The 23,501-nt window shown below is 40.0% G+C and overlaps 2 protein-coding genes across 2 annotated transcripts in view; both read right to left on the bottom strand.

Annotated features, from left to right (window-relative positions):
• Positions 1 to 23,501, bottom strand: part of nudt15 (nudix (nucleoside diphosphate linked moiety X)-type motif 15) — a 426,914-nt gene that overhangs the window by 117,527 nt on the left and 285,886 nt on the right. The gene's annotated exons all lie outside the window — the stretch shown is intronic.
• On the bottom strand, positions 8,336 to 9,345 carry b3galt1a (UDP-Gal:betaGlcNAc beta 1,3-galactosyltransferase, polypeptide 1a). Its single transcript, XM_062996882.1, has one exon. It carries the CDS (start codon positions 9,343 to 9,345, stop codon positions 8,359 to 8,361), a length of 987 nt encoding a protein of 328 aa, XP_062852952.1. The 3' UTR covers positions 8,336 to 8,358.

Raw genomic sequence — 23,501 nt, 5'->3', positions numbered from 1 at the left:
ACCAACTACCTCCGTTTGTTCTTTCCTATTACCTTATTGTCATGAAAAGCTGCTGCATTGAAAGCACAGTGGCATAGGAAATAGAATTAGGTTAAATTTGTACCTTGCACATAAAGTTTACAGTATAGGCTCTCTGTATTCATACCTGCATCATGATCAGAGTCTGTCTGGCACTTTATCTAGGGTGTATGTCTGTCAAGCACCCAATATGACTCTGATTAAAATTATTTTTTAAGAATAAATCTGAATTATAAGAAAGAATTGAAGTACCTTCATTTAAGTATTTTAAAGTATATTCATTTAAGTATTTTAAACATTCATGTTCTTGTACTGTCTTGTTTTAATTCCATCAGCAACAGGGGGCAGTACTGAACAGATTATGCACTAAAATTCCCAGTGCTGACCTTGACATGAACTGAGCATGCCCACAAACGCAGTCTAAAGGGAACAGTTTGGCATAGGTACAGTATTATATCTGGCACAGAAATGTGTTGAACAGTATGCTACTGAGGTATCGTGATCGTGAGAACTCGTGATCGTGAGAAAACAGAACAGACAAAAAGAATCAGCAGGTCTTAAAAATGAAGGATATGTTTATTAAACCTTTAGAGACACCATGTCATGGAATCTCATGTTTCTTTGTGACACAGTAATATGCAGTAAAATGTGCAATATCTACCCTTTTAACACAAATATGTATACAAGCCACAGTCAGTGATTTCATAGCTTTAACTGTATTAAATATAATCAATCCCTAAATGATGCAGGTTTAGGAGTCATGTATCTCTTTTATAAGCAGAACTCAGGGACATACTGATAATGACAGAAAATAAGCAAAGGAATAAAACATTAATGGTACTTAAGTCTATCTTAATACATTAACAATCATACACCGATCAGCCATAACATTAAAACCACCTCCTTGTTTCTACACTCACTGTCCATTTTATCAGCTCCACTTACCACATAGAAGCACTTTGTAGTTCTACAATTATTGACTGTAGTCCATCTGTTTTCTCTACATACCTTTTTAGCCTGCTTTCACCCTTTTCTTCAATGGTCAGGACCACGACAGAGTAGGTATTATTTAGGTGGTGGACCATTCGCAGGCCTGCAACGACACTGACATGGTGGTGGTGTGTTAGTGTGTGTTGTGCTGGTATGAGTGGATCAGACACATCAGCGCTGCTGGAGTTTTTAAATACTGTGTCCACTCACTGTCCACTCTAGTAGACACTCTTACCTGGTGGTCCACCTTGTAGATGTAAAGTCAGAAACGATCGAGTTGGTCATCTTCTAGACCTTCATCAGTGGTCACAGGACACTGCCCACAGGGCACTGTTGGCTGGATAGTTTTGGTTGGTGGACTATTTTCAGTCGAGCATTGACAGTGAGGTGTTTAAAAACTCCAGCAGCGCTGCTGTGTCTGATCCACTCATACCAGCACAACACACACTAACACACTGCCACCATGTCAGTGTCACTGCAGTGCTGAGAATGATCCACCACCTAAATAATACCTGCTCTGTGGTGGTCCTGGGAGAGTCCTGAGCGAGTCCTGAGCATTGAAGAACAGCATGAAAGGGGGCTAACAAAGCATGCAGGGAAACAGATGGACTACAGTCAGTAGTTGTAGAACTACAAAGTGCTTCAATATGGTAAGTGGAGCTGATAAAATGGACAGTGAGTGTAGAAACAAGGAGGTGGTTTTAATGATATGGCTGATCAGTGTATAAACAGATACATTTGATACATTTTATGACCATTTTAAAAGAAATGTAAGATTAAGCTTGGTTATAATTTTATTGGTTATATTTAATTCTTTAAAAATTATCTATGTAATAGTTGTTGTAGTGATATTATGTATCAGTTATAAAAGCATATCTAAGACTTAACTGACTTATTTATAGGGCACATATAGCCTGTTAGCACTGTTATACCATTTACCATTTTCAGCATTTAGCAGACGCTTTTATCCAAAGCGACTTACACAATGATCTGAACACGATGAGCAATTGAGGGTTAAGGGCCTTGCTCAGGGACCCAACAGTGGCAACTTGGTGGTGGCGGGGCTTGAACCAGCAACCTTCTGTTTACTAGTCCAGTACCTTAACCACTGAGCTATCACTGCCCCATACATATTGTAACCTTTTTAACAGCTATTGTTGTAGCTAAAACACTTAAATTTAATAACTGAGCTGGGGTGTCCCAATACGTTTGTCCATATAGTGTATGTTCTTAGTATGACTAATATGAAATAGTATTGTACATTATGGTATTGTTTAAACAATTAGATCCAAGCAGTTTAATTATAAACTTGAAAAAATACACCAACGGACCACTTTTTGTTGTGTTTGAATTCAACCACTCATGTTATATAGCATTTTGTACTTTATCTTGTAACCACTATATTCCAAACATTTAACTATTAAACAATTTTTAAAAATCCCTGACTGTGGCTTTGAGACTATAAATCATTGATAAATACCTCAATTGCTGGCTTTTTGTACATTGAGAAACACTAACAAAGGCTCATAGCATGTTTAGCTCTTGTATATATTGCTAATGATATTAATATTTTTTAATAATTTGCATATTGTATAAGCTTGGCGGTATTGGCTAATTAGATCAAGAGGATATACACGATATATGTAAATATTTCACAGTATGTGCTTGCAATACCTGGCTGTTGGGTGTGATGCCCATGTGAATATATGTTTAATTGTGCAGATCTACAAACATTCATGTTTTATGCTGTATATTCAGAAAATTTGAATCGGTTCATAGGCAGTTACTGTACTGTATATTGTAGGTTTAATACTGAGCTCTATTACTTTGCGAAGCTGCTTATAAATAACAAATATCTTATTAATAAAACAGTCTGTCCGTCTTAATACTCCAGGAGTTTGAACAAAAGATAGTGGGAGCCATATGAAACTAACGACAAAGACCAAAAGAAAGGTGTCACTGGTATCTCATTGTTAAGCAGATGCAGAGAGAATGTTTTTCTACCTCAATTACTGACAGTAAAACTGTCCTGTTTAAAAATATTTAGATGAATGCAAAAGTGCATCATAAATGTACAGGATTTTAAGATCTATCTACAAATATTTAGTATTGTTTAGGTCAGTGGACTCTAGGGGCCATTTCAAAAAAGTTCAGCTTGTGTTTTTTTGTTTTACTGACTGTCAACTTTGCTTCCTGAATTTACTCACATTTAATTGAATGCTTTTTTTTCTAACCATACAATGTTTTGTGTCAATTCCACACAACCCTTTAATATAATAGACATGATACATTTGCATTTTTTATTTTTTCTTAAATTGTATGCTGCAAAGGTTGTCTGTACGTAGTTAAAAACAACAACTTGGCTAGGTATTTTCAGGCTTTTGCATACCACTGTATATTGCTTAGTCCTACAATGCAATCATTAATTGAAAGGTTTGCGTACTGTGCTTTTTTTTGACAGGAACTCATTAAAGACTAAATTACCCTCTCAGGTCTTAGTATCTCCAGCTATTAAAAGAAACAGTGCTCCTTTTAACCTGGCTCAGTTTTTTTAGACAGTACCCTGGTGTACGTACTCCTCTGTGGCTTTGTGCACTGTTCAGATTATATATATATATATATATATATATATATATATATATATATATACACACACAGTGGGGTCAAAAAGTATTTAGTCAGCCACTGATTGTGCAGGTTCTCCTACTTAGAAAGATGAGAGAGGTCTGTAATTTTCATCATAGCTACACTTCAACTATGAGAGACAAAATGAGAAAAAAAATTCCAGGAAATCACATTGTAGGATTTTTAAAGAATTTATTTGTAAATTATGGTGGAAAATAAGTATTTGGTCAATAACAAACAAGCAAGATTTCTGGCTCTCACAGACCTGTAACTTCTTCTTTAAGAAGCTCTTCTGTCCTCCACGTGTTACCTGTATTAATGGCACCTGTTTGACCTCGTTATCTGTATAAAAGACGCCTGTCCACAGCCTCAAACAGTCAGACTCCAAACTCAACCATGGACAAGACCAAAGAGCTGTCGAAGGACACCAGGAAGAAAATTGTAGACCTGCACCAGGCTGGGAAGAGTGAATCTACAATAGGCAAGCAGGTTGGTGTGAATAAATCAACTGTGGGAGCAATTGTAAGAAAATGGAAGACATACAAGACCATTGATAATCTCCCTTGGGGTCAAGATCTCATCCCGTGGGGTCAAAATGATCAAAATGATCGTGAGCAAAAATCCCAGAACTACACGGAGGGACCTGTTGAATGACCTGCAGAGAGCTTGGACCAAAGTAACAAAGGCTACCATCAGTAACACACTACGTCGAGAGGGACTCAAATCCTGCAGTGCCAGGCGTGTACCCCTGCTTAAGCCAGTACATGTCCAGGCCCGTCTAAAGTTTGCCAGAGAGCATATGGATGATCCAGAAGAGGATTGGGAGAATATCATGTGGTCAGATGAAACCAAAATGGAACTTTTTGGTAAAAACTCAACTTGTCGTGTTTGGAGGAAGAAGAAGAACCCAAGAACACCATACCTACTGTGAAGCATGGGGGTGGAAACATCATGCTTTGGGGCAGTTTTTCTGCAAAGGGGACAGGACGACTGATCCGTGTTAAGGGAAGAATGAACGGGGCCATGTATCGTGAGATTTTAAGCCAAGACCTCCTTCCATCAGTGAGAGCATTGAAGATGGAACGTGGCTGGATATTCCAGCATGACAATGATCCCAAACACACTGCTCGGGCAACGAAGGAGCGGCTCCAGTCTCCAGACCTCAACCCCATAGAAAATTTGTGGAGTCTGTGTTGCCCAGCGACAGCCCCAAAACATCACTGCTCTAGAGGAGATCTGCATGGAGGAATGGGCCAAAATACCAGCTACAGTGTGTGCAAACCTGGTGAAGACTTACAGGAAACGTTTGACCTCTGTCATTGCCAACAAAGGTTATGTTACAAAGTATTGAGTTGAACTTTTGTTATTGACCAAATACTTATTTTCCACCATAATTTACAAATAAATTCTTTAAAAATCCTACAATGTGATTTCCTGGATTTTTTTTTTGTCTCTCATAGTTGAAGTGTACATATGATGAAAATTACAGCCCTCTCTCATCTTTCTAAGTAGGAGAACCTGCACAATCAGTGGCTGACTAAATACTTTTTGGCCGCACTGTATATATATATAAAACTATGGAGAGTTTACAGCAGAGCAGCCTAAAACATGAGACATCCTGCAAAAAGGTAAATAAAATGGATCGCTTGTCTGTGTGCATGGCATTATTAAGTCTAAAAACGGAAAAAAATTGGAACACTCTGTAAAGCTGGGTTTATGTCAGATATTAAGGTCTTTTCCATCAGGACAATGACCCAAAGCTTCAAAATGGATTAGGAAAAGCACTGGGGAGTTCAAAAGAGGGCATCAATGGGTGTGTTCGAAAACCTAGTGAGTTCTCTACATAGACAGCATTTTACGTCATCCTATGCGCGCTCCCGAGAAGGAGGCTGTTCGAAATCCTAGATGCCTTAATATCCTCACTACTAAGGTATCTTAAAATTTTAATGTTATTTTGACTCGAGAACGAGCGAGCATCCGATGCTGCCGTAGCGGCCAAGGCAATCCCAACATTCATTGCGGCACAACTTTTCTCACAGAAAAATAAAAAACATGGCGGACGGTGCAGAGAAACGAGTTATTTTCAAATGTAAATAAATTATTATTGATTTTTAATTTGTATAAATGTGTATTCATTTGCAAGTTCGGGCTTGTCAGGGACAGTTTAACCATTTTCGGTACATGGAGGGAGATGTTATTTGACATGCTAGCGCATTGTGCCACCTCATCCTATTGGTTTGAATGGCATGATGCTAATGGTGTTAGCTTAGTAAGCGAGACCTGATGTTATCGCTAAGTAGTGCATTCGAATAACCTGCCTTATAAGTCAATGACTTATTAGAATCCTCTCTACTTAGGCAGCTGCCTATGTAGACAGTAAGACAGCAAGGCAGCTCCCTAGGTTTTCGAACACACCCAATGAGTCCATATCTAAATCCCATCAGACACATGTGGAGAAATCTCAGAACAGCAATCTGGAGGCGGCAATTCTCAACACAGAGGTACAGAGGTGCAATAAACTCATTGATGGTCACTGTTTTTAAATTCTTAACCAAATAATAAGTCGAGTATGCCAACATTTTTGTAGTACTGTGTGAAATTATATCAGATTTGACATTTTTCTCAGCTTTATTGTGTCCTTCCAATGCAAACAAAAACGTTTCCAGTTCCCAGACACCAAAAGAATGCTGACATTCCACGTCAGTAGAAAACTGGATTGGGCTAAGCAATCCAACATCACAGCTTCAGAGAAAAGCAAGTGTGCAAACAAAGGAACTGGCAGAAATAAAAGGGAGAAACTGAAATATATATAGAGGAACTTCCACCTAAAGTGAATAAATGTACTTGAGGCACAGTTGATTGGCAATTGAGAGTGTCAGATCACACGCAACTGAGCCTCCATGCCCCATCTGCCAGACAATATAGGCCATGCAGAGGGCCACGACTCTAACGAAAAGTAGCTCTTAAGAAGCAGCTACCATGGTACATAATATTTCATTTACATTTCAGTTTATTAAAAGAATAATAAAATGCATCCAAATATCAATTAGAATTGATAAATTGGCACCTGAAAGCCACAATTTTCCTAAATGTTGCATAAAAAGTGTTAAAGCTATTCTGTTTAAAAGCTAAGGAAAAAAAGCTATTAGCTATTATTTAATAAATATAACTGTTATAATCCAGGTGTTATGTTCAGTATTAAAAAATTTTAAAAATTCGAATAAAGCATTGCCACATCTCAGACATCAGTTGATGTATTATTTCACTTTGTAAAATGCCAACAGCGAACTAAATTTGATTAACATTTAACTAAAACTGCAGTGGCACAACATCCCTGCAGAATCCAGTAGAAAAGCAGGACTAATAAAGATTCAGCCACACATAAACTATAGCCAGGTGTAGCAAACTGTGTATACATACAGTATAATAAGCAGAAAATCACCTCTGGATATTGTAAAACTGCCATGTAAACCTAAAATGTAACTTGCTGAAGTGCACACTGGCTGTATTGAGTGTTGTGATCATCCTACAAGCTTTCACTCTTAATATCTTATTTCTTACTCTTGCTGCCACAGCAGCTAAAATTAATCTTAAATGTTTAAATTTTACATTTAAATGCTTACAAAAACATGTCAATCCATGTAATATTTGAACTGTGACAGTATTTAAAAGCTAGTATATCATTAAATATCGGAAGAAGATGGAAAAACCCTTACAGTCAAAACTTTGAGTCGAATTAGAAAGGATGTGAATCTCCCAAATGCCTGCTTGGAAATATTCAAAGCAGCCAAGCAAACGAAAAAGAAATGTGGTGACTCCCAGACTGTTCAATGAGATATCAGTGTAGTCAGTTTCACACTGGCTGGCCCTCTGGCTCCACATAAGAAATAATCAGAAAGCCTATAAAAAAATAATAAAACACATTTATCTAGGGTTTAGATTAGAAACCTAATATAGCATTCAAGCCTGACTCAAGTTTTATCCAGATAATTGCAATGACTACTCTACATTAGTGCTTTATCAGATTCTTTGCATGTATTCAAGTGTTTAGGGTAAAATGTGTTCTATAAGTGATCTAGGATTTATTTTGCCTTGTACGTTTAAAAGAATTTACTGTAGAACCATTTCACTGCCATTTTCCATGGACAAGGTGCTGGTAACTGTCCCATTTTTCCAGCCTGCAAAATCAAAAATACTGCTGGCCTGGAAGAAAAAAAAAAGAACAGTGTTGATGAGGCCTGGGTGGCATCATTTTGTTGCTTGAATAGCTAAATTGTAGCCAACACCTTGAATAGCTGAATAGTCATTATTTAAAAGCAGTGACCTGTGTGGATGGACTTATAAAATAATCCCAATTCCATTACCCAACAAAAAGCTATATTACTGATGTGTAATAAAATATGTATGCAATAAAAATACAATTACTGATGCAATAAGAATGCATTATTTTAAATAACTATAGTCTAAATGTTTGTGCTGTGTATATATGCTGAATGGTTGTATGATCCTTGGATGGTAAATTATTATGTAAAAGTTTTATAATTTGGTTGAACTGTTAAACTGGTGGAAATATGACCAACACCAGCTCCAGCACTGGCACTGTTGGTAAAAAAAAAAAGGTGTGAGTGAGTTTCCAGATCATGGAAGCATTTACTTTCGGACCCTGTGAATAGCAAAGCTGTGATGTAAACCATGACCTGTCTCTTGTCCAGCATTTAGTCCTAGTTAGCACTTGAGATGTTTCTTGCTAGACATGTCATTCCATATCCTGTGCATTTCCTCTGGTGAGATCTGGTGTACAGTGACAACTCTGCGGTAGCGGCAAAGGCTGTAGCTCATCTTCCAGTGGTTAAATCCATTGTTCTGAATGGGGTGAATGCCCAGCTTACGCAGGCACAAACCTACGTAGACGTCCTCCAAGTAGATGAGGTGAGTGTGAAGAGAAGTCTTATAGATCAACTCTGCCATGTCCCCAGAGAATACGTATCCCGTCCCGGAGCAAAAAGGCGGGTACTTGCTTTCAGGGTACACCTCTCTGGACATGTACCACTTGCTGTGGGTGTCCCGAATGGGTCCTCCGTTTATGACATGGCCTGTAAAGAAACGCTGCCTTGGTTTTGCCTCGGGCCTCAGCACGTTCAGCACAAGGTTGTCCATGTTAACGAAAATGTCACTGTCAGTTTTCATGACATACTTGGCATTGGGGCAGTAGGAGGCCACCCAGCGCATGCCCATTAGGGTTTTTAGGGTGAGGTTCCTGTATGAATCTTTAAAGTCCTCAACAATGATGTCATGGAAGATCTGACTCTCCTGCTCAACCATCTGGTTTAGGACTGGCTCAGGATTGTGGCCGAGCAGGAACAGAGTGATGATTCGGACATCGTTGTACGTGTTCTCGTCACCCCAGGTCTCCCGTATAGCCTGCCGAGCATCAAACTCCTTGTGGTTGGTGCTGATCAAAATGAGTAGAAATGGTGGCTCACCCTCACATTTGTTTGGCTCGTTGATGAGGAATTGAAAAGCGTGTGGGTTGAGAGTGCGTGTTCGGATATTGCTGAAGGTAAAGTTTTTCGGGAGTCGATGAGGTTGTCTGCGGACAGGAAATGATACACCTACGTAGGTGTTAGAGGGCCTGGAACCGCTGAGGTACCATAAAGCACTCGCCCAGCACAACACGGTAAGCAGGTACAGGCAAGACACCTTCGAGATCATCTTGCCACTGGTCTGCTCTCCCGCCAATCATATGCAGTAAGCCTGTTGGCCAATCAGTTGCAGTCATTTAAGAAGCATTGCTTTAGTCCTTTGACCAGTCTTGCTCAGCTGTGTTTAGAATCATAGTACCGATAAAAATCAGGCACAGTATTTAAAGATATTACATGTAATGCCATGGTGATCATGCCACCTTGGCTTACAAGATATATTTACTTACACATGCTGGCATTTTACTACAGATGTTCCAACTCTCCATTTTTGATCAAACTTAAAATTATGTTTGTATATGGATTTATATACACGATGTTTCCTGTCACGTCTGCTTAGATCTGTGTCCATCTATGATCCATCATTGTTACTCCAAGCAGATGTTAATAAAATGAGAAGCAGGATAAAGCTGCTGATCAGATGCTGCAGGATGGCATTAGGACATTGCTGCTGTGATGTTGTGTACATTCAGAAATCTGACCTTTTAACTTTGGGTTCAGTATGCCGTTTAAGTCCTTTCTGTAAAGGCTGGAGCCTGCGGAAAATAACAAAAATGTCATACATCACAAATAACTGATCTCATAACAATTTATAGGGAGTGGAATAACAAGGGTGGCATCAGGGCACATTCACATGAGAAGCGGCAAAACTGCTTTTCTGCTGGCTGTGCCGTTGTTTCATATGCAGTGTGGCACTTTTGCCACAATGGGCTTTTTTACCTGATTGAACTTTGACTCAGTTTGTCGCTGACATTTTCAAAGTGCCTCCATTGAGACGAACTGTTGATATGACGTGGTAAAAGTGACTTAGGAAGTACAAACAACGCTTAACATGAACAAAGCCTAATGTGACTTATTAGATTAAAACAATGACCGAGGACTTCAATTAGTAAAGAAAACCTATAACTATTAATAAATAAGAGATATTTAGTGTTCCTATGTCGTTCTTTTAGTACATTAAATCACGTTAAGCTTTTTTAAATGATGAGCATTTTACACACTCATTGGAAAGCTGATTCTTACAGTTTCTCAGCACCCCGAGCTATAATAAGTTTAAAAGTGAAACAGTGGCGTCCAGGTGGCACAGCAGGATATTCCGCTAGCACACCAGCGCAGAGATTCTAAACACCCCATTTCGAATCTTGGCTCTGCTACCAGTCGGCTGGGCACCATCTACATTTTACATTTTCAGCATTTAGCAGACGCTTTTATCCAAAGTGACTTATGCGTACAGTTACAGTATATTGTCTGAGCAACTGAAGGTTAAGGGCCTTGCTCAAGGACCCAACAGTGGCAACCTGGCTGTGGTGGGCCTTCTGATTACAGGACCAGTACCTTAACCACTAGGCTACAACTGCCCATCTAGCGGGTAAAGTAGTGCCTGGGTACAGCAGACAAGAATTGGCCACTGTGTCTGCTGGGTGTGGAAATGACTGGACTAGGTGGATGGTGTCTTCAAATGCTGTGCAAGGACCCTGGCTAGCAGACCTAGGTGCCTGTGCAGAAAGTGGATGAGGGGATCCACAGCAGCGGAAGACAAATTGACTATGCTCGGGAGAAAATGCATAAATAAATAGAATAAAAAAACAGTGAAAACATTGAGAAATATACAGCTAAACACAGATACATGTGGAAGCTTTGCGTTCGAGGTGGGTACACCTCAAGCCAAGCGCTAAACAAAGCGGCAGTTTGCGTGAATGCGCCCTTACTGTATTTCAGACAAACAACTAAGCTTTTATTTTACCCAACATTTACTGCTGCATAATAATGCCAACATGAAGAGGAAGGAAAAAAACACAGTACAAATGCAGTACAATGAAATTCTTTTTCTGCATATTCAAGCTTGTTTGAAAGCTGCGTACAAAACGCAGGGTCAGCCATTGTACTCCAGACACCCCTGGAGCAGAGAGGGTTAAGGGCTTTGCTCGAGGACCCAACAGTGGCTGCATAGCAGAGCCTGGACAATCTTTCAATTAATAGCCCAAAGTACTTTCCACTAGGCTCTCCCTCTATCTTGGAACTTCGCTAATAAACAAAGCTTTAACTCAATACAAATAAATGTACTTGCTCTATCATGTTTGGCTAATTAATGGCTTTTTAAAAGGGAATGACTTATTATGTGACTCAATTAAATCAGAGTGCTGGGATACATACAGCAGCCCAACAGTGTTTTTGCACTTACATACATCATGTCACGAGTAAAGAATAAACTCTTTATATATTCTTTATATTTTCATGGAAGCCAAGGCGAAACCTACAGATGTACACAATTGTACAAAACTGGTGAACTAACGTTTAACATTCATTCTGTTTTGCTATTGCTTTATCCTGGTCAGGGTTGTGGTGGGTCTGATTTAGTCTGAGAAACACTAGGAGCGCTCAGGTCCTCTGCTGGCTGATTGATGCCGCCTGCACAAAGATGAGGGATAATGTGGACAGGGTGTGTCTCTCTGTATACAACGCTGATTCACATATGAACTCGCCTCGTGCAGGTGAAAAGATGCAGTGGGCTACTGTACACTCGCCAGAGGGATCATGTGTTAGTCACAGCTCCCCTCAGTCAGAGTGGAGGTCAACATCAGTAGAAAGGAAGCGTATTGCTATCGGGTAATTGGATACGACTAGATTGGGAGGAAACCAGAGTACACAGAGAAAACACACACGGACACAGGGAGAACAAGCAAAATCCAGACAGGAAGGACTAATCAAATCAAACCCAGACCCTTCTTGCCATGAGGCAACACTGCTATGCCACCATGCCGCCCTTAAGTTTGCTTGTTAGTGTTTTTGTATCCTGTATGTACACAGGATTTTCTGTCTCTGCCCTAAACTGCATCATGTGTGCTACATACTGGATAACTGTATCATGGTCGTGCACTAATTAGGCCAAATCCACAGTAAAATAGGTATTTTTCAATACATTACATTATATACTGCCTTTTGGCTTTTTAACACTGTAAAAACAACATTGTTTTCCCATATTTTGGTGTGCTCACAGCATTTTACAGCATTTGTGTACATAGAGAAATTCACATTTTATGTAAACAGATGTAGTCACATCGTTTCTGTAAGCTTTGCTAGATATAGATAGGTTAAGACAGTGTACCTTCAGTTTGATCCCATGAGTAGTAAAAGTTAGTTCATATTTAACTTTAAGATTCTTCACATTTATCCTGTTAGATACTTGAGAACATGTAAGTAATATAGATGGGAAAGTCTGCAGTTCAAAAGCATGACATCAAACTCTTCTATATGCAGTGTGTGCTTTAACAGCAATTAAACAAGAGATCAATAAGAGTTCATATATCATCTGGACATCATCCACCACACCAGCTCTCTTCATCTCACTTTCATCCTCTCTCTCTTAAACTTATTTCCACAATCAACCCACACAAGAGGAGAACCATCAGGCCCATCTAAGCCTTCAGAAAGGGCCTAGGATTGTTTTAAATTAATATAATATATAGAGTAATATAATATAAAAAGTGTTTGGATCTAATGTTGTCTATTCAATGTAAAAATTAGGGCTGGCACCGATCCGATACTCTGTAACTGTATCGGTCCGATATTGGCCCAAATCACTGGATTGGATATCGGCAGGAAAAAAACGTGTAATCCGATCCGATACTGTTGCTTAATGTAAATAACAATGTAAATAAGGCCGTTGTTTGTGTGTAAAGCAAATAACACACGAAGATACGTTCCAACAGAGTGCAGTTTATTGCCAGCTCACTCGGCAACTGCCGAAACTTGATGACATCATTAACATGTGCTGATCTACAACTCATCCGCAACAGCCATTCAGAAATTAAAACACACTGATCTACTTAAACTTTTAGCATTTTAAAAAATCATCTACTACTGCCACATCTAAAAACACTGTTTAAACACAATAAAAATAACTTTATAAATGATCACCTTAGATAAACCTATCTTGTCCCCTATCTTGAACCTATCTTATCTCTTGGATATATATCACATCCTCAACAATTAATCCATTAGTGTTATGATATATATCGGTATCAGACATTAAAAAGTGGTATCGAGCCAGCCCTAGTAAAAGTTAACATTTAAACAAATACAAATCGAGGGCAAATAAATCCTTCACATCTGCCTGTACTGCGATTTAGTTTGAAAGTGAAGGGTTACATTTAAAAAGATCTTGTCTCCCTTTATTGTAGAGAGAATGTTATTCTGTAAGACAATCCATCTATAGATATATAGAGGGCCAAGCAGGAATTTAATGAAACCAAACTCAGATGACAGTGAAATTGATCAATCATATCGTCCCTCCAATTGGGTGGACTTTTATTGCTAACTTTATGACAAGATCCACCCAATAATAGCTGCAATAATATATGGTGTGTAATATACACCGATCAGCCATAACATTAAAACCACCTCCTTGTTTCTACAGTACAGTCCATTTTATCAGCTCCACTTACCATATAAAAGCACTTTGTAGTTCTACAATTACTGACTGTAGTCCATCTGTTTCTCTACATGCTACCCCCCTTGTTACCCCCTTTCATGCTGTTCTTCAATGGTCAGGACCCCCACAGGACCACCACAGAGTAGGTATTATTTAGGTGGTGGATCATTCTCAGCACTGTAGTGACAATGACATGATGGTGGTGTGTTAGTGTGTGTTGTGTTGGTATGAGTGGATCAGACACTGCAGTGCTGCTGGAGTTTTTAAATACTGTGTCCACTCACTGTCCACTCTATTAGACACTCCTACATGGACATGGTTGGTCCACCTTGTAGATGTAAAGTCAGAGACATGTCATCTATTGCTGCTGTATGAGTTGGTCATCTTTGATATTTTCATCAGTGGTCACAGGACGCTGCCCACGGGGCACTGTTGGCTGGATATATTTTTGGTTGGTGGACTATTTTCAATCCAGCAGTGACAGTGAGGTCACACACCAGCACAACACACACTAACACACCACAACCATGTCAGTGTCACTGCAGTGCTGAGAATGATCCACCACCCAAATAATACCTGCTCTGTGGTAGTCCTGACCATTGAAGAACAGCATGAAAGGGGGCTAACAAAGCCTGTAGAGAAATAGATAGACTACATTCAGTAACTGTAGAACTACAAAGTGCTTCTATATGGTAAGTGGAGCTGATAAAATGGACAGTGTGTATAGAAACAAGGAAGTTGTTTTAATGTTATGCTTGATCGGTGTATAAGTAATGATATGTATATATGTTACTGTTATCTTAGTCTTCTCCTGTGTAATAAAGTCCACAGGACATAAAGGTAGCTATAACTAATCACAAACATAAACACAAATCTGCACTTACAGCGGGTTGCACAGTGTGGAGGAATGTAATATGACTTTCTTTTTCTGTCCTCTCTGTCTTTCTTTTATGGTTTTGCAGTACACTGCAGTAGAAAGGTCAAAGCAGGTCATACATTAAGCTATGGGACATCCATAGAAAGTACGGCTAAGAGGAGAAAGGTAAAAACAATGGAAGAAACTAGGACCTTACTCTTTCTTGTTTATTCAGACAAATTAGGGTAACAGTTTAAATCAAGGTTTATTAGTAACATGGCAACCATTCACTGAATTATATAAACTATAATAAAATATGTTTAGATAAACTTTCACATCCATAAAGAACCACATAGAATACCACAGTCAGAACATACACCGATCAGCCATAACATTAAAACCACCTCCTTGTTTCTACACTCCTGGTCCATTTTATCAGCCCCACTTACCATATGGAAGCACTTTGTAGTTCTACAATTACTGATTGTAGTTGATCTGTTTCTCTGCATGCTTTGTTAGCCCCCTTTCATGCTGTTCTTCAATGGTCAGAGTAGGTATTATTTGGATTGTGGGTCATTCTCAGCACTGCAGTGACACAAACATGGTGGTGGTGTGTTAGTGTGTGTTGTGCTGGTATGAGTGGAAAAGAAACAGAAATGCTGATGGAGTTTTTAAACACCTTACTGTCACTGCTGGACTGAGAATACTCCACCAACCAAAAACATCCAGCCAACAGCGCCCCGTGGGCCGCATCCTGTGACCACTGATGAAGGTCTAGAAGATGACCAACTCAAACAGCAGCAACAGATGAGCGACCGTCTCTGACTTTACATCTACAAGGTAGACCAACTAGGTAGGAGTGTCTAATAGAGTGGACAATGAGTGGACACGGTATTTAAAAACTCCAGCAGCGCTGCTGTGTCTTATCCACTTAGATCAGCACAACACACACTAACACACCACCACCATGTCAGTGTCTCTGCAGTGCTGAGAATGATCCACCACCCAAATAATACCTACTTTGTAGTGGTCCTGTGGGGGTCCTGACCATTGAAGAACAGCATGAAAGGGGGCTAACAAAGCATGCAGAGAAACAGACTACAGTCAGTAATTGTAAAACTACAAAGTGCTCCTATATGGTAAGTGGAGCTGATAACATGGACAGTGTGTGTGGTTTTAATGTTATGGCTGATCGGTGTATCTTTGTTTGAAAGTACAAATGGTTTAATCTAAAAATCTTTTTCAGTTCCATAATTCTTGTTCTGCAAAGTGCAAGTGTGTAAATTGACCCAAGTAAGCAAAAGCTTCGACATCTTCTCAATCAATGGTAAAGTTAATGGTTTTTCCTGTTGCCATGACTTTTGCCTTCATATAGAGCCGTAGTTCCATCCTTCATGTCTGTTCTTTAACTTTCTTTAATAATATTTACCATTCTTTAACTTTTCTATTGAGCCACAAACAACAAGAAATCCTGTGAATACAAAAATGGTCAAAGTAATAAAAATATCAAAAGAAACATAATACATCTACAGTCCAAAGGAGATAGAGAGAACAGAGAAGAGATAAACACAAAACAGAATTAGCTGTCACAAAAGTGCTGACTACTCTGTCTGCCAGCATCTGACAACTAGACTTCTCAACAAAATTATAATTAGAGGAAACTCAGGACAAAAAACTGTCTGCAACCATAAAGAGAGCAGGGTGGCCACTCCACTGACTGATGCAGCCAGCATCTAGCATGGATACACTTGTAGGGCTGGCTTATACAAGTGCCACCCCTAGGTGCAGCTCGCCCATCCAGTGAGTTGCTGCAACAGCGGCTGAGTTCCTGAAAAGAAGATTAACAATACAAAAATATGCGATGGCATCACAACCAAGGACAGAAGAAGCAGGTTGCAACAGGGAAGCCAGCCACTGTCTGTTAAAAAAGCTGTGATTAAACAGGCATTCCTCCACTTGAAGCAAATTAATGCTTGATGAGGCACAAAGACTGCCAGTCAAGAAACTTGCACTGTTAGCCATCTGTGCCTCAATGTCCCCCTGCTGGCTGTTAGTGGCAGGGCAGGTGGGCATGATACTGTAGTCTGTGCTCTCCTGAAAGCTATACAGCAGGTGGGCCTGTTAAACCCCACCACAATTATTGGCACCCCTGGTAAAATTGTGTTAAAGGGGTATAGAAATCACTGTGAATCAGCTCACAGTAAAAAATGAAAAAAATCCTCAATAGAGCAGCACGGTGGCTAAGTGGGTAGCACTGTTGCCTCACAGCAAGAAGGTCCTGGGTTCGAACCCCAGGTGGGGTGGTCTGGGTCCTTTCTGTGTGGAGTTTGCATGTTCTCCCCGTATCTGCGTGGGTTTCCTCCCACAGTCTAAGTGAGGTGCAAGTGAGGTGAATTGGAGATACAAAATTGTCCAGGACTGTGTTCGATATAACCTTATGAACCGAAGAACCTTGTGCAATGAGTAACTATCGTTCCTGTCATGAATGTAACCAAAATCCCAATAAACAAACAAACAAACAAACAAATCCTCAATAAGAAATATTTTTTAACAAAATAACATATGCCATATTTATTGTCACCCCTAAAAATTCCCAGAAACAAAAGACACTTGCACTCTGTGATGTGTGTTTTTTCCTCCAGAGGGACTGGGAACCTTGTTGTAATACCATAATGCTAAAATACCAGGACAATCTAAATAAAAACCTGCCCCTGCCAAGAACATAAAATCTATATCGGATATAGTAATTGGATCTTCTAACAAGACAATAATCCAAAACTTACATCCAGATCAACACAAACAAAATTTTACTGAATACATAATTAGGATTCTGTCATGGCCATATCAGTCCTTTGATCTAAACCCTATAAAAACGGCTGGAGGAGATAAAGAAATGAGTGCACAAGAGAAAACAGAGGACCCTGGATTTTACGGAGACATTGAATGTTCTCAAATTCCCTGCTCTGTATTCTCCAACTAGATACATTGTTATAGGAGGAGACTGCTGTTTTATTGGCAAAAAAGGCAGATATGCCATTAATTGTGTTATTTTGTTTAAAATACTTTTTCTGAGACTTAGATTTCTTTTCTCAGTATAAACTATATTTTTTATAAAAGGTTAAATCTTTTTCTCCCACTTTAGCGCATCCAATTTCTGCCCGTCAAGCATCCTCTCACTAATGCTGGTGCCTGCTCCTGATTGGGGAGGACGAGGCTACTCCACGCCCCCTCCGACACGTGCACAGCAATCGAAAATCTTATCACCTGCACTTCACGAGTGCAGTGCACTGCAGCGCTGTGTACAGAGAGCCACACCCTCTACCGCACTCCTTTCCCATCTCCATGCAAGCACCACCAACCGGCCAGCAGAGGTCGTAATCGCACTAGTCTGCGAGAGAGTCCCCATCCGGCTCAATCCCGCCCCTACCTGAACAACAGGCCAATCGTTGTTCATGTGGCTGCTCAGCCTCAGCCGGCAGGCAGAGCCGCTCATTTTTTTTAGTTTGAGATTAAGCTAATTCACCAGAAGTGCCAATAATTGCGTGTCTTCGAACATTTGTTTCAACCAATAACTGACCATCATTAGTTGGCAGTTAGTCAACCGCTTAAAAAAAGCTTTAAAAAAATCTACATAACATCGCTATGATTCATTTCAACATGGACTAATGACTAAGAACAAAAACTGAAAATAACAATAACATAAAACTCTCATTTCAGTTTAATCATTTACATTGCACCGAAAGTCATTAGCTTGTAATATTTTAGTACATGGAACAAACTAAATATGCTAGCCACAGAACACAGATGTGGCCTGCATTTTAAAGCTTTTCCTGGCAACATCATGTTACTAGCTACAACATGATCAACCTTCACCTGTTGGACATACAATTCAATTAGCTTTTTAACTGACACCATTATTTGAACAATTATTTTAGATACAGTAGATAGATAGATAGATAGATAGATAGATAGATAGATAGATAGATAGATAGATAGATAGATAAACTTAAGTATGTCTATCAGTAGCAAGTTACATACACTATATTGCCAAAAGTATTCACTCACCTATCCAAATTATTGAATTCAGGTGTTCCAGTCACTTCCATGGCCACAGGTGTATAAAACCAAGCACTAGGCATGCAGACTGCTTCTACAAACATTAGTAAAAGAATGGGTTGCTCTCAGGAGCTCAGTGAATTCCAGAGTGGTACCGTGATAGGATGCCACCTGTGCAACAAGTCCAGTCGTGAAATTTCCTCGCTACTAAATATTCCACAGTCAACTGTCAGTGGTATTATAACAAAGTTAAGTCGATTAGGAATGACAGCAACTCAGCCATGAAGTGGTAGCCACGTAAAATGACAGAGCGGGGTCAGCGGATGCTGAGGCGCATAGTGCACAGAGGTCGCCAACTTTCTGCAGAGTCAATCACTACAGACTTCCAAACTTCATGTGGCCTTCAGGTTAGCTCAAGAACAGTGTGTAGAGAGCTTCATGGAATGGGTTTCCATGGCCGAGCAGCTGCATTCAAGCCTTACATCACCAAGCGCAATGCAAAGCGTCGGATGCAGTGGTGTAAAGCACACCGTCACTGGACTCTAGAGCAGTGGAGACGTGTTCTCTGGAGTGACGAATTATGCTTCTCCATCTGGCAATCCGATGGAGTCTGGGTTTGGTGGTTGCCAGGAGAACGGTACTTGTCTGACTGCATTGTGCCAAGTGTAAAGTTTGGTGGAGGGGGGATTATGGTGTGGGGTTGTTTTCCAGGAGTTGGGCTCGTCCCCTTAGTTCCAGTGAAAGGAACTCTTAATGCTGCAGCATACCAAGAGATTTTAGGCAATTTCATGCTCCCAACTTTGTGGGAACAGTTTGGGGATGGCCCCTTCCTGTTCCAACAAGCAAGCTCCATAAACACATGGATGAGCGAGTCTGGTGTGGAAGAACTTGACTGGCCTGCACAGAGTCCTGACCTCAACCTGATAGAACACCTTTGGGATGAATTAGAGCAGAGACTGCGAGCCAGGCCTTCTCGTCCAACATCAGTGTCTAACCTCACAAATGCGCTTCTGGAAGAATGGTCAAAAGTTCCCATAAACACACTCCTAAATCTTGTGGAAAGCCTTCCCAGAAGAGTTGAAGCTGTTATAGCTGCAAAGGGTGGGCCGACATCATATTAATCCCTATGGATTAAGAATGGGACGTCACTCAAGTTCATATGCTTGTGAAGGCAGACGAGCGAATACTTTTGGCAATATAGTGTATGTATGTGAAAGGCAAGAGATATTGTGATTAAAAACTCAAAGACGAAGATAATTATTCGGTGCTACTGGTAAGAAACACCAGTCTGTCCTCTTTCTTTGTAATTACACACCCTTATATGAGATTTTTTTACAGTTTTACATAATTTACATTACAAAAGAAGCTGCTACAGACAGAGTGTATACAGACTTTGTAAGATTAAGAGAGGAAGAGAAGTGGTGCACTGTAATACACTTAGGAAAGTGAACTGTAATAAACAGACTAAAACACTCTTAGGTGTAAATTATTGATCTTGAACAGACGTTTGTATTCTAAGGGTTTAAATACCCAGTGGTTCTACTGGCCGGTCGGATGTCTACATTAAGACATGATTGGCTATGTTTGAGGTGGAGGGATAGCCGAGGTCCCTGGTGTCCTGTCCGGGATGTGTTACTGCATTGTAGCCAGTGATTCTAAAGAAGCCAGACACATCACAAACCTGACCAGGATAAAGTGGTGATTAAAACATAAAAACTAAATGGGAAAATGTATTTTTATATCATATTAATATTATAATAATGTTTGTTTTATCGTCCAGGTCTACCTACCAGTGTGTGTACATTTTTGACTTCAGGTGTAAACCATGGCACAATATTTTTTATATTGCACACTAGCAACTTCTAGCAAATGCACAACTTGTTCAGCTTGTTTTACCTGATCAGAGCAATAAACTACTAATAAAACATGATTAAGTGAGTGTAGAAGACCAGGAGCTACATTTCCCACAACTGCATTAGCTAACTAAATCAACAAAACACGTGGCATTTTAACTTATTGGATCTCATTTAGAGCTGGCCCATGGCCGAGCAAAGTCGTGCTGTAATGAGATGAATGCCAGAGGCAGAGAGTGAATGATGGAGTGTACAGCAGTGGTGATGGACGACGTGTTAATGGCTCAGTCTCTTATAAAGCCACAGGGTTTCAAACTGGAAAGAAGTTTCATTAAAAGTCTGGTCCTACAACCCCCATTCAAGTGTTTCATACTCATCCTAACTTAGACTTCCCCCATCTGTCTTCCCTTAGCCTCATTTATCTGACGTTTAAGGACATGGATAGCTGAAGGGATTTTAGGAAAGGACATCTGGATCATTATTACATTTATATTGGCATTGGGCCAAGGCTTTTTGCAGATAAATATTAAAACAGATCCTAGAATTTCTATAATTAATCTGGTATTTATTTATTTTATTTACTTTACAAACTGAATAGGAACAGAACAGGTAGTCAGTTCCTTATCATGGCCAAGCAAGTTTTTAGTCAGAAATAATATACACTGATCAGCCATAACATCAAAACCACCCCCTTGTTTCTACATTCACTGTCCATTTTTCAGCTCCACTTACCATATAGAAGCACAATTACTGCATGCTTTGTTAGCCCCCTTTCACCCTGTTCTTCAATGGTCAGGACCCCCACAGGACCACTACAGAGAAGGTATTATTTAGGTGGTGGATCATTCTCAGCACTGCAGTGACACTGACATGGTGGTGTGTTAGTGTATGTTGTGCTGGTATGAGTGAATCAGACACAGTAGCGCTGCTGGAGTTTTTAAACATCTCACTATCACTGCTGGAGTGAGAATAGTCCACCAACCAAAAATATCCAGCCAACAGCGCCCAGTGGGCAGCGTCCTGTGACCACTGATGAAGGTCTAGAAGATGACCAACTCAAACAGCAGCAATAGATGAGCGATCATCTCTGACTTTACATCTACAAGGTGGACCAACTAGGTAGGAGTGTCTATTTGAGTGGACACGGTATTTAAAAACTCCAGCAGTATTGCTGTGTCTGATGCACTCGTACCAGCACAACACGCACTGACACACCACCACCATGTCAGTGTCACTGCAGTGCTGAAAGTCATCCACCACCTAAATAATACCTGCTCTGTAGTGGTCCTGATAGAATAGAATAATAACCCTCACTTATTTTATTGTAAAAAAGAACCCTCATAATGGACTGGAGTGCCATATACTCAAAGACAAAAATCCTATTTATGCTATGTAATGCAAGAACCTATTAGCAGTTGTTTAGCCTTCAGTAAGTACAGTAAGTAAGGGTATAAATACACTGATAAGGCATAACATTATGACCACCTTCCTAATATTGTGTTGGTCCCCCTTTTGCTGCCAAAACAGCCCTAACCCGTCTGTTAGATGTACTGTGGTATCTGGCACCAACATGTTAGCAGCAGATCCTTTAACTCCTGCAAGTTGAGAGGTGGGGCCTCCATGGATCGGACTTGTTTGTCCAGTACATCCCACAGATGCTCGATTGGATTGAGATCTGGGCAATTTGGAGGCCAAGTCAACACCTTAAACTCATTGTAGTGCTCCTCAAACCATTCCTGAACCATTTTTGCTTTGTGGCAGGGCACATTATCCAGCTGAAAGAGGCCACAGCCATGAGGGAATACAGTTTCCATGAAAGGGTGTACATGGTCTGCAACAATGCTTAGGTAGGTGGTACGTGTCAAAGTAACCTCCACATGGATTGCAGGACCCAAGGTTTCCCAGCAGAACAATGCCCAAAGCATCACACTGCCTCCGCTGGCTTGCCCTCTTCCCATAGTGCATCCTGGTGCCATGTGTTTCCCAGGTAAGTGACACACATGCACCCGGCCATCCACGTTTGTTTGTTTGTTTGTTTATTAGAATTTTTAACGTCATGTTTTACACTTTGGTTACATTCATGACAGGAACGGTAGTTACTCATTACACAAGATTCATCAGTTCACAAGGTTATATCAAACACAGTCACAGACAATTTAGTGTCTCCAATTCACCTCACTTGCATGTCTTTGGACTGTGGGAGGAAACCCACGCGGACACGGGGAGAACATGCAAACTCCACACAGAAAGGACCGTGGACAGAGAAAACGTGATTTATCAGACCAGGCCACCTTCTTCCATTGCTCCGTGGTCCAGTTATGATGCTCATGTGCCCATTGTTGGCACTTTCAGCATGGTCACCCTGACTGGTCTGAGGCTATGCAGCCCTATACGCTGTGTACTGACAACTTTCTATCAGAACCAGCATCAACCTCTGTGTTCTGTCAATACAGCAAAACTCAATTAGGTTGTATTTTGAACTAGAGCTGCAACAATCATCATTGATCATGCTGCCTGAGCCAAATTTCTTTATTTCTTTTGTTTACATATTATTTTGTGTTTAATTAAATCATGATGCTTGTATTTCTACTGTTATTTACATTTCCTGACAGGTTGAAGGTCATTTTTCACATTGCTCTAATCTGATTACTCTTTATTCTGTAACTGCAATACAGCCAACTGTTTTAACATTTGAAATGTATAAGCCCATTATATGCATTGAGTTTTTTGATTCATGATTATACTGTACTAAATAATGCATACATGCTTATCAGGAAAGTGGAATGCAAGTTATTCAATGCACATGTACTGTAGCTGACTAAAGTATATAAACACAATTTATAAACTTAAATATGGTTTAAATTTGATATTTTAGGCAGTATTCAGTTTGTTTGTTTATTAGGATTTTAACGTCATGTTTTACACTTTGGTTACACTCATGACAGGAACGGTAGTTACTCATTACACAAGGT

The sequence above is a fragment of the Trichomycterus rosablanca genome, chromosome 6 (assembly GCF_030014385.1).
Source record: "Trichomycterus rosablanca isolate fTriRos1 chromosome 6, fTriRos1.hap1, whole genome shotgun sequence".
In the NCBI taxonomy this organism is placed as follows: Eukaryota; Metazoa; Chordata; class Actinopteri; order Siluriformes; family Trichomycteridae; genus Trichomycterus; species Trichomycterus rosablanca.
The sequence above is the reverse complement of the archived record's forward strand: the minus strand, read 5'-3'. Positions and strand labels throughout refer to the sequence as shown.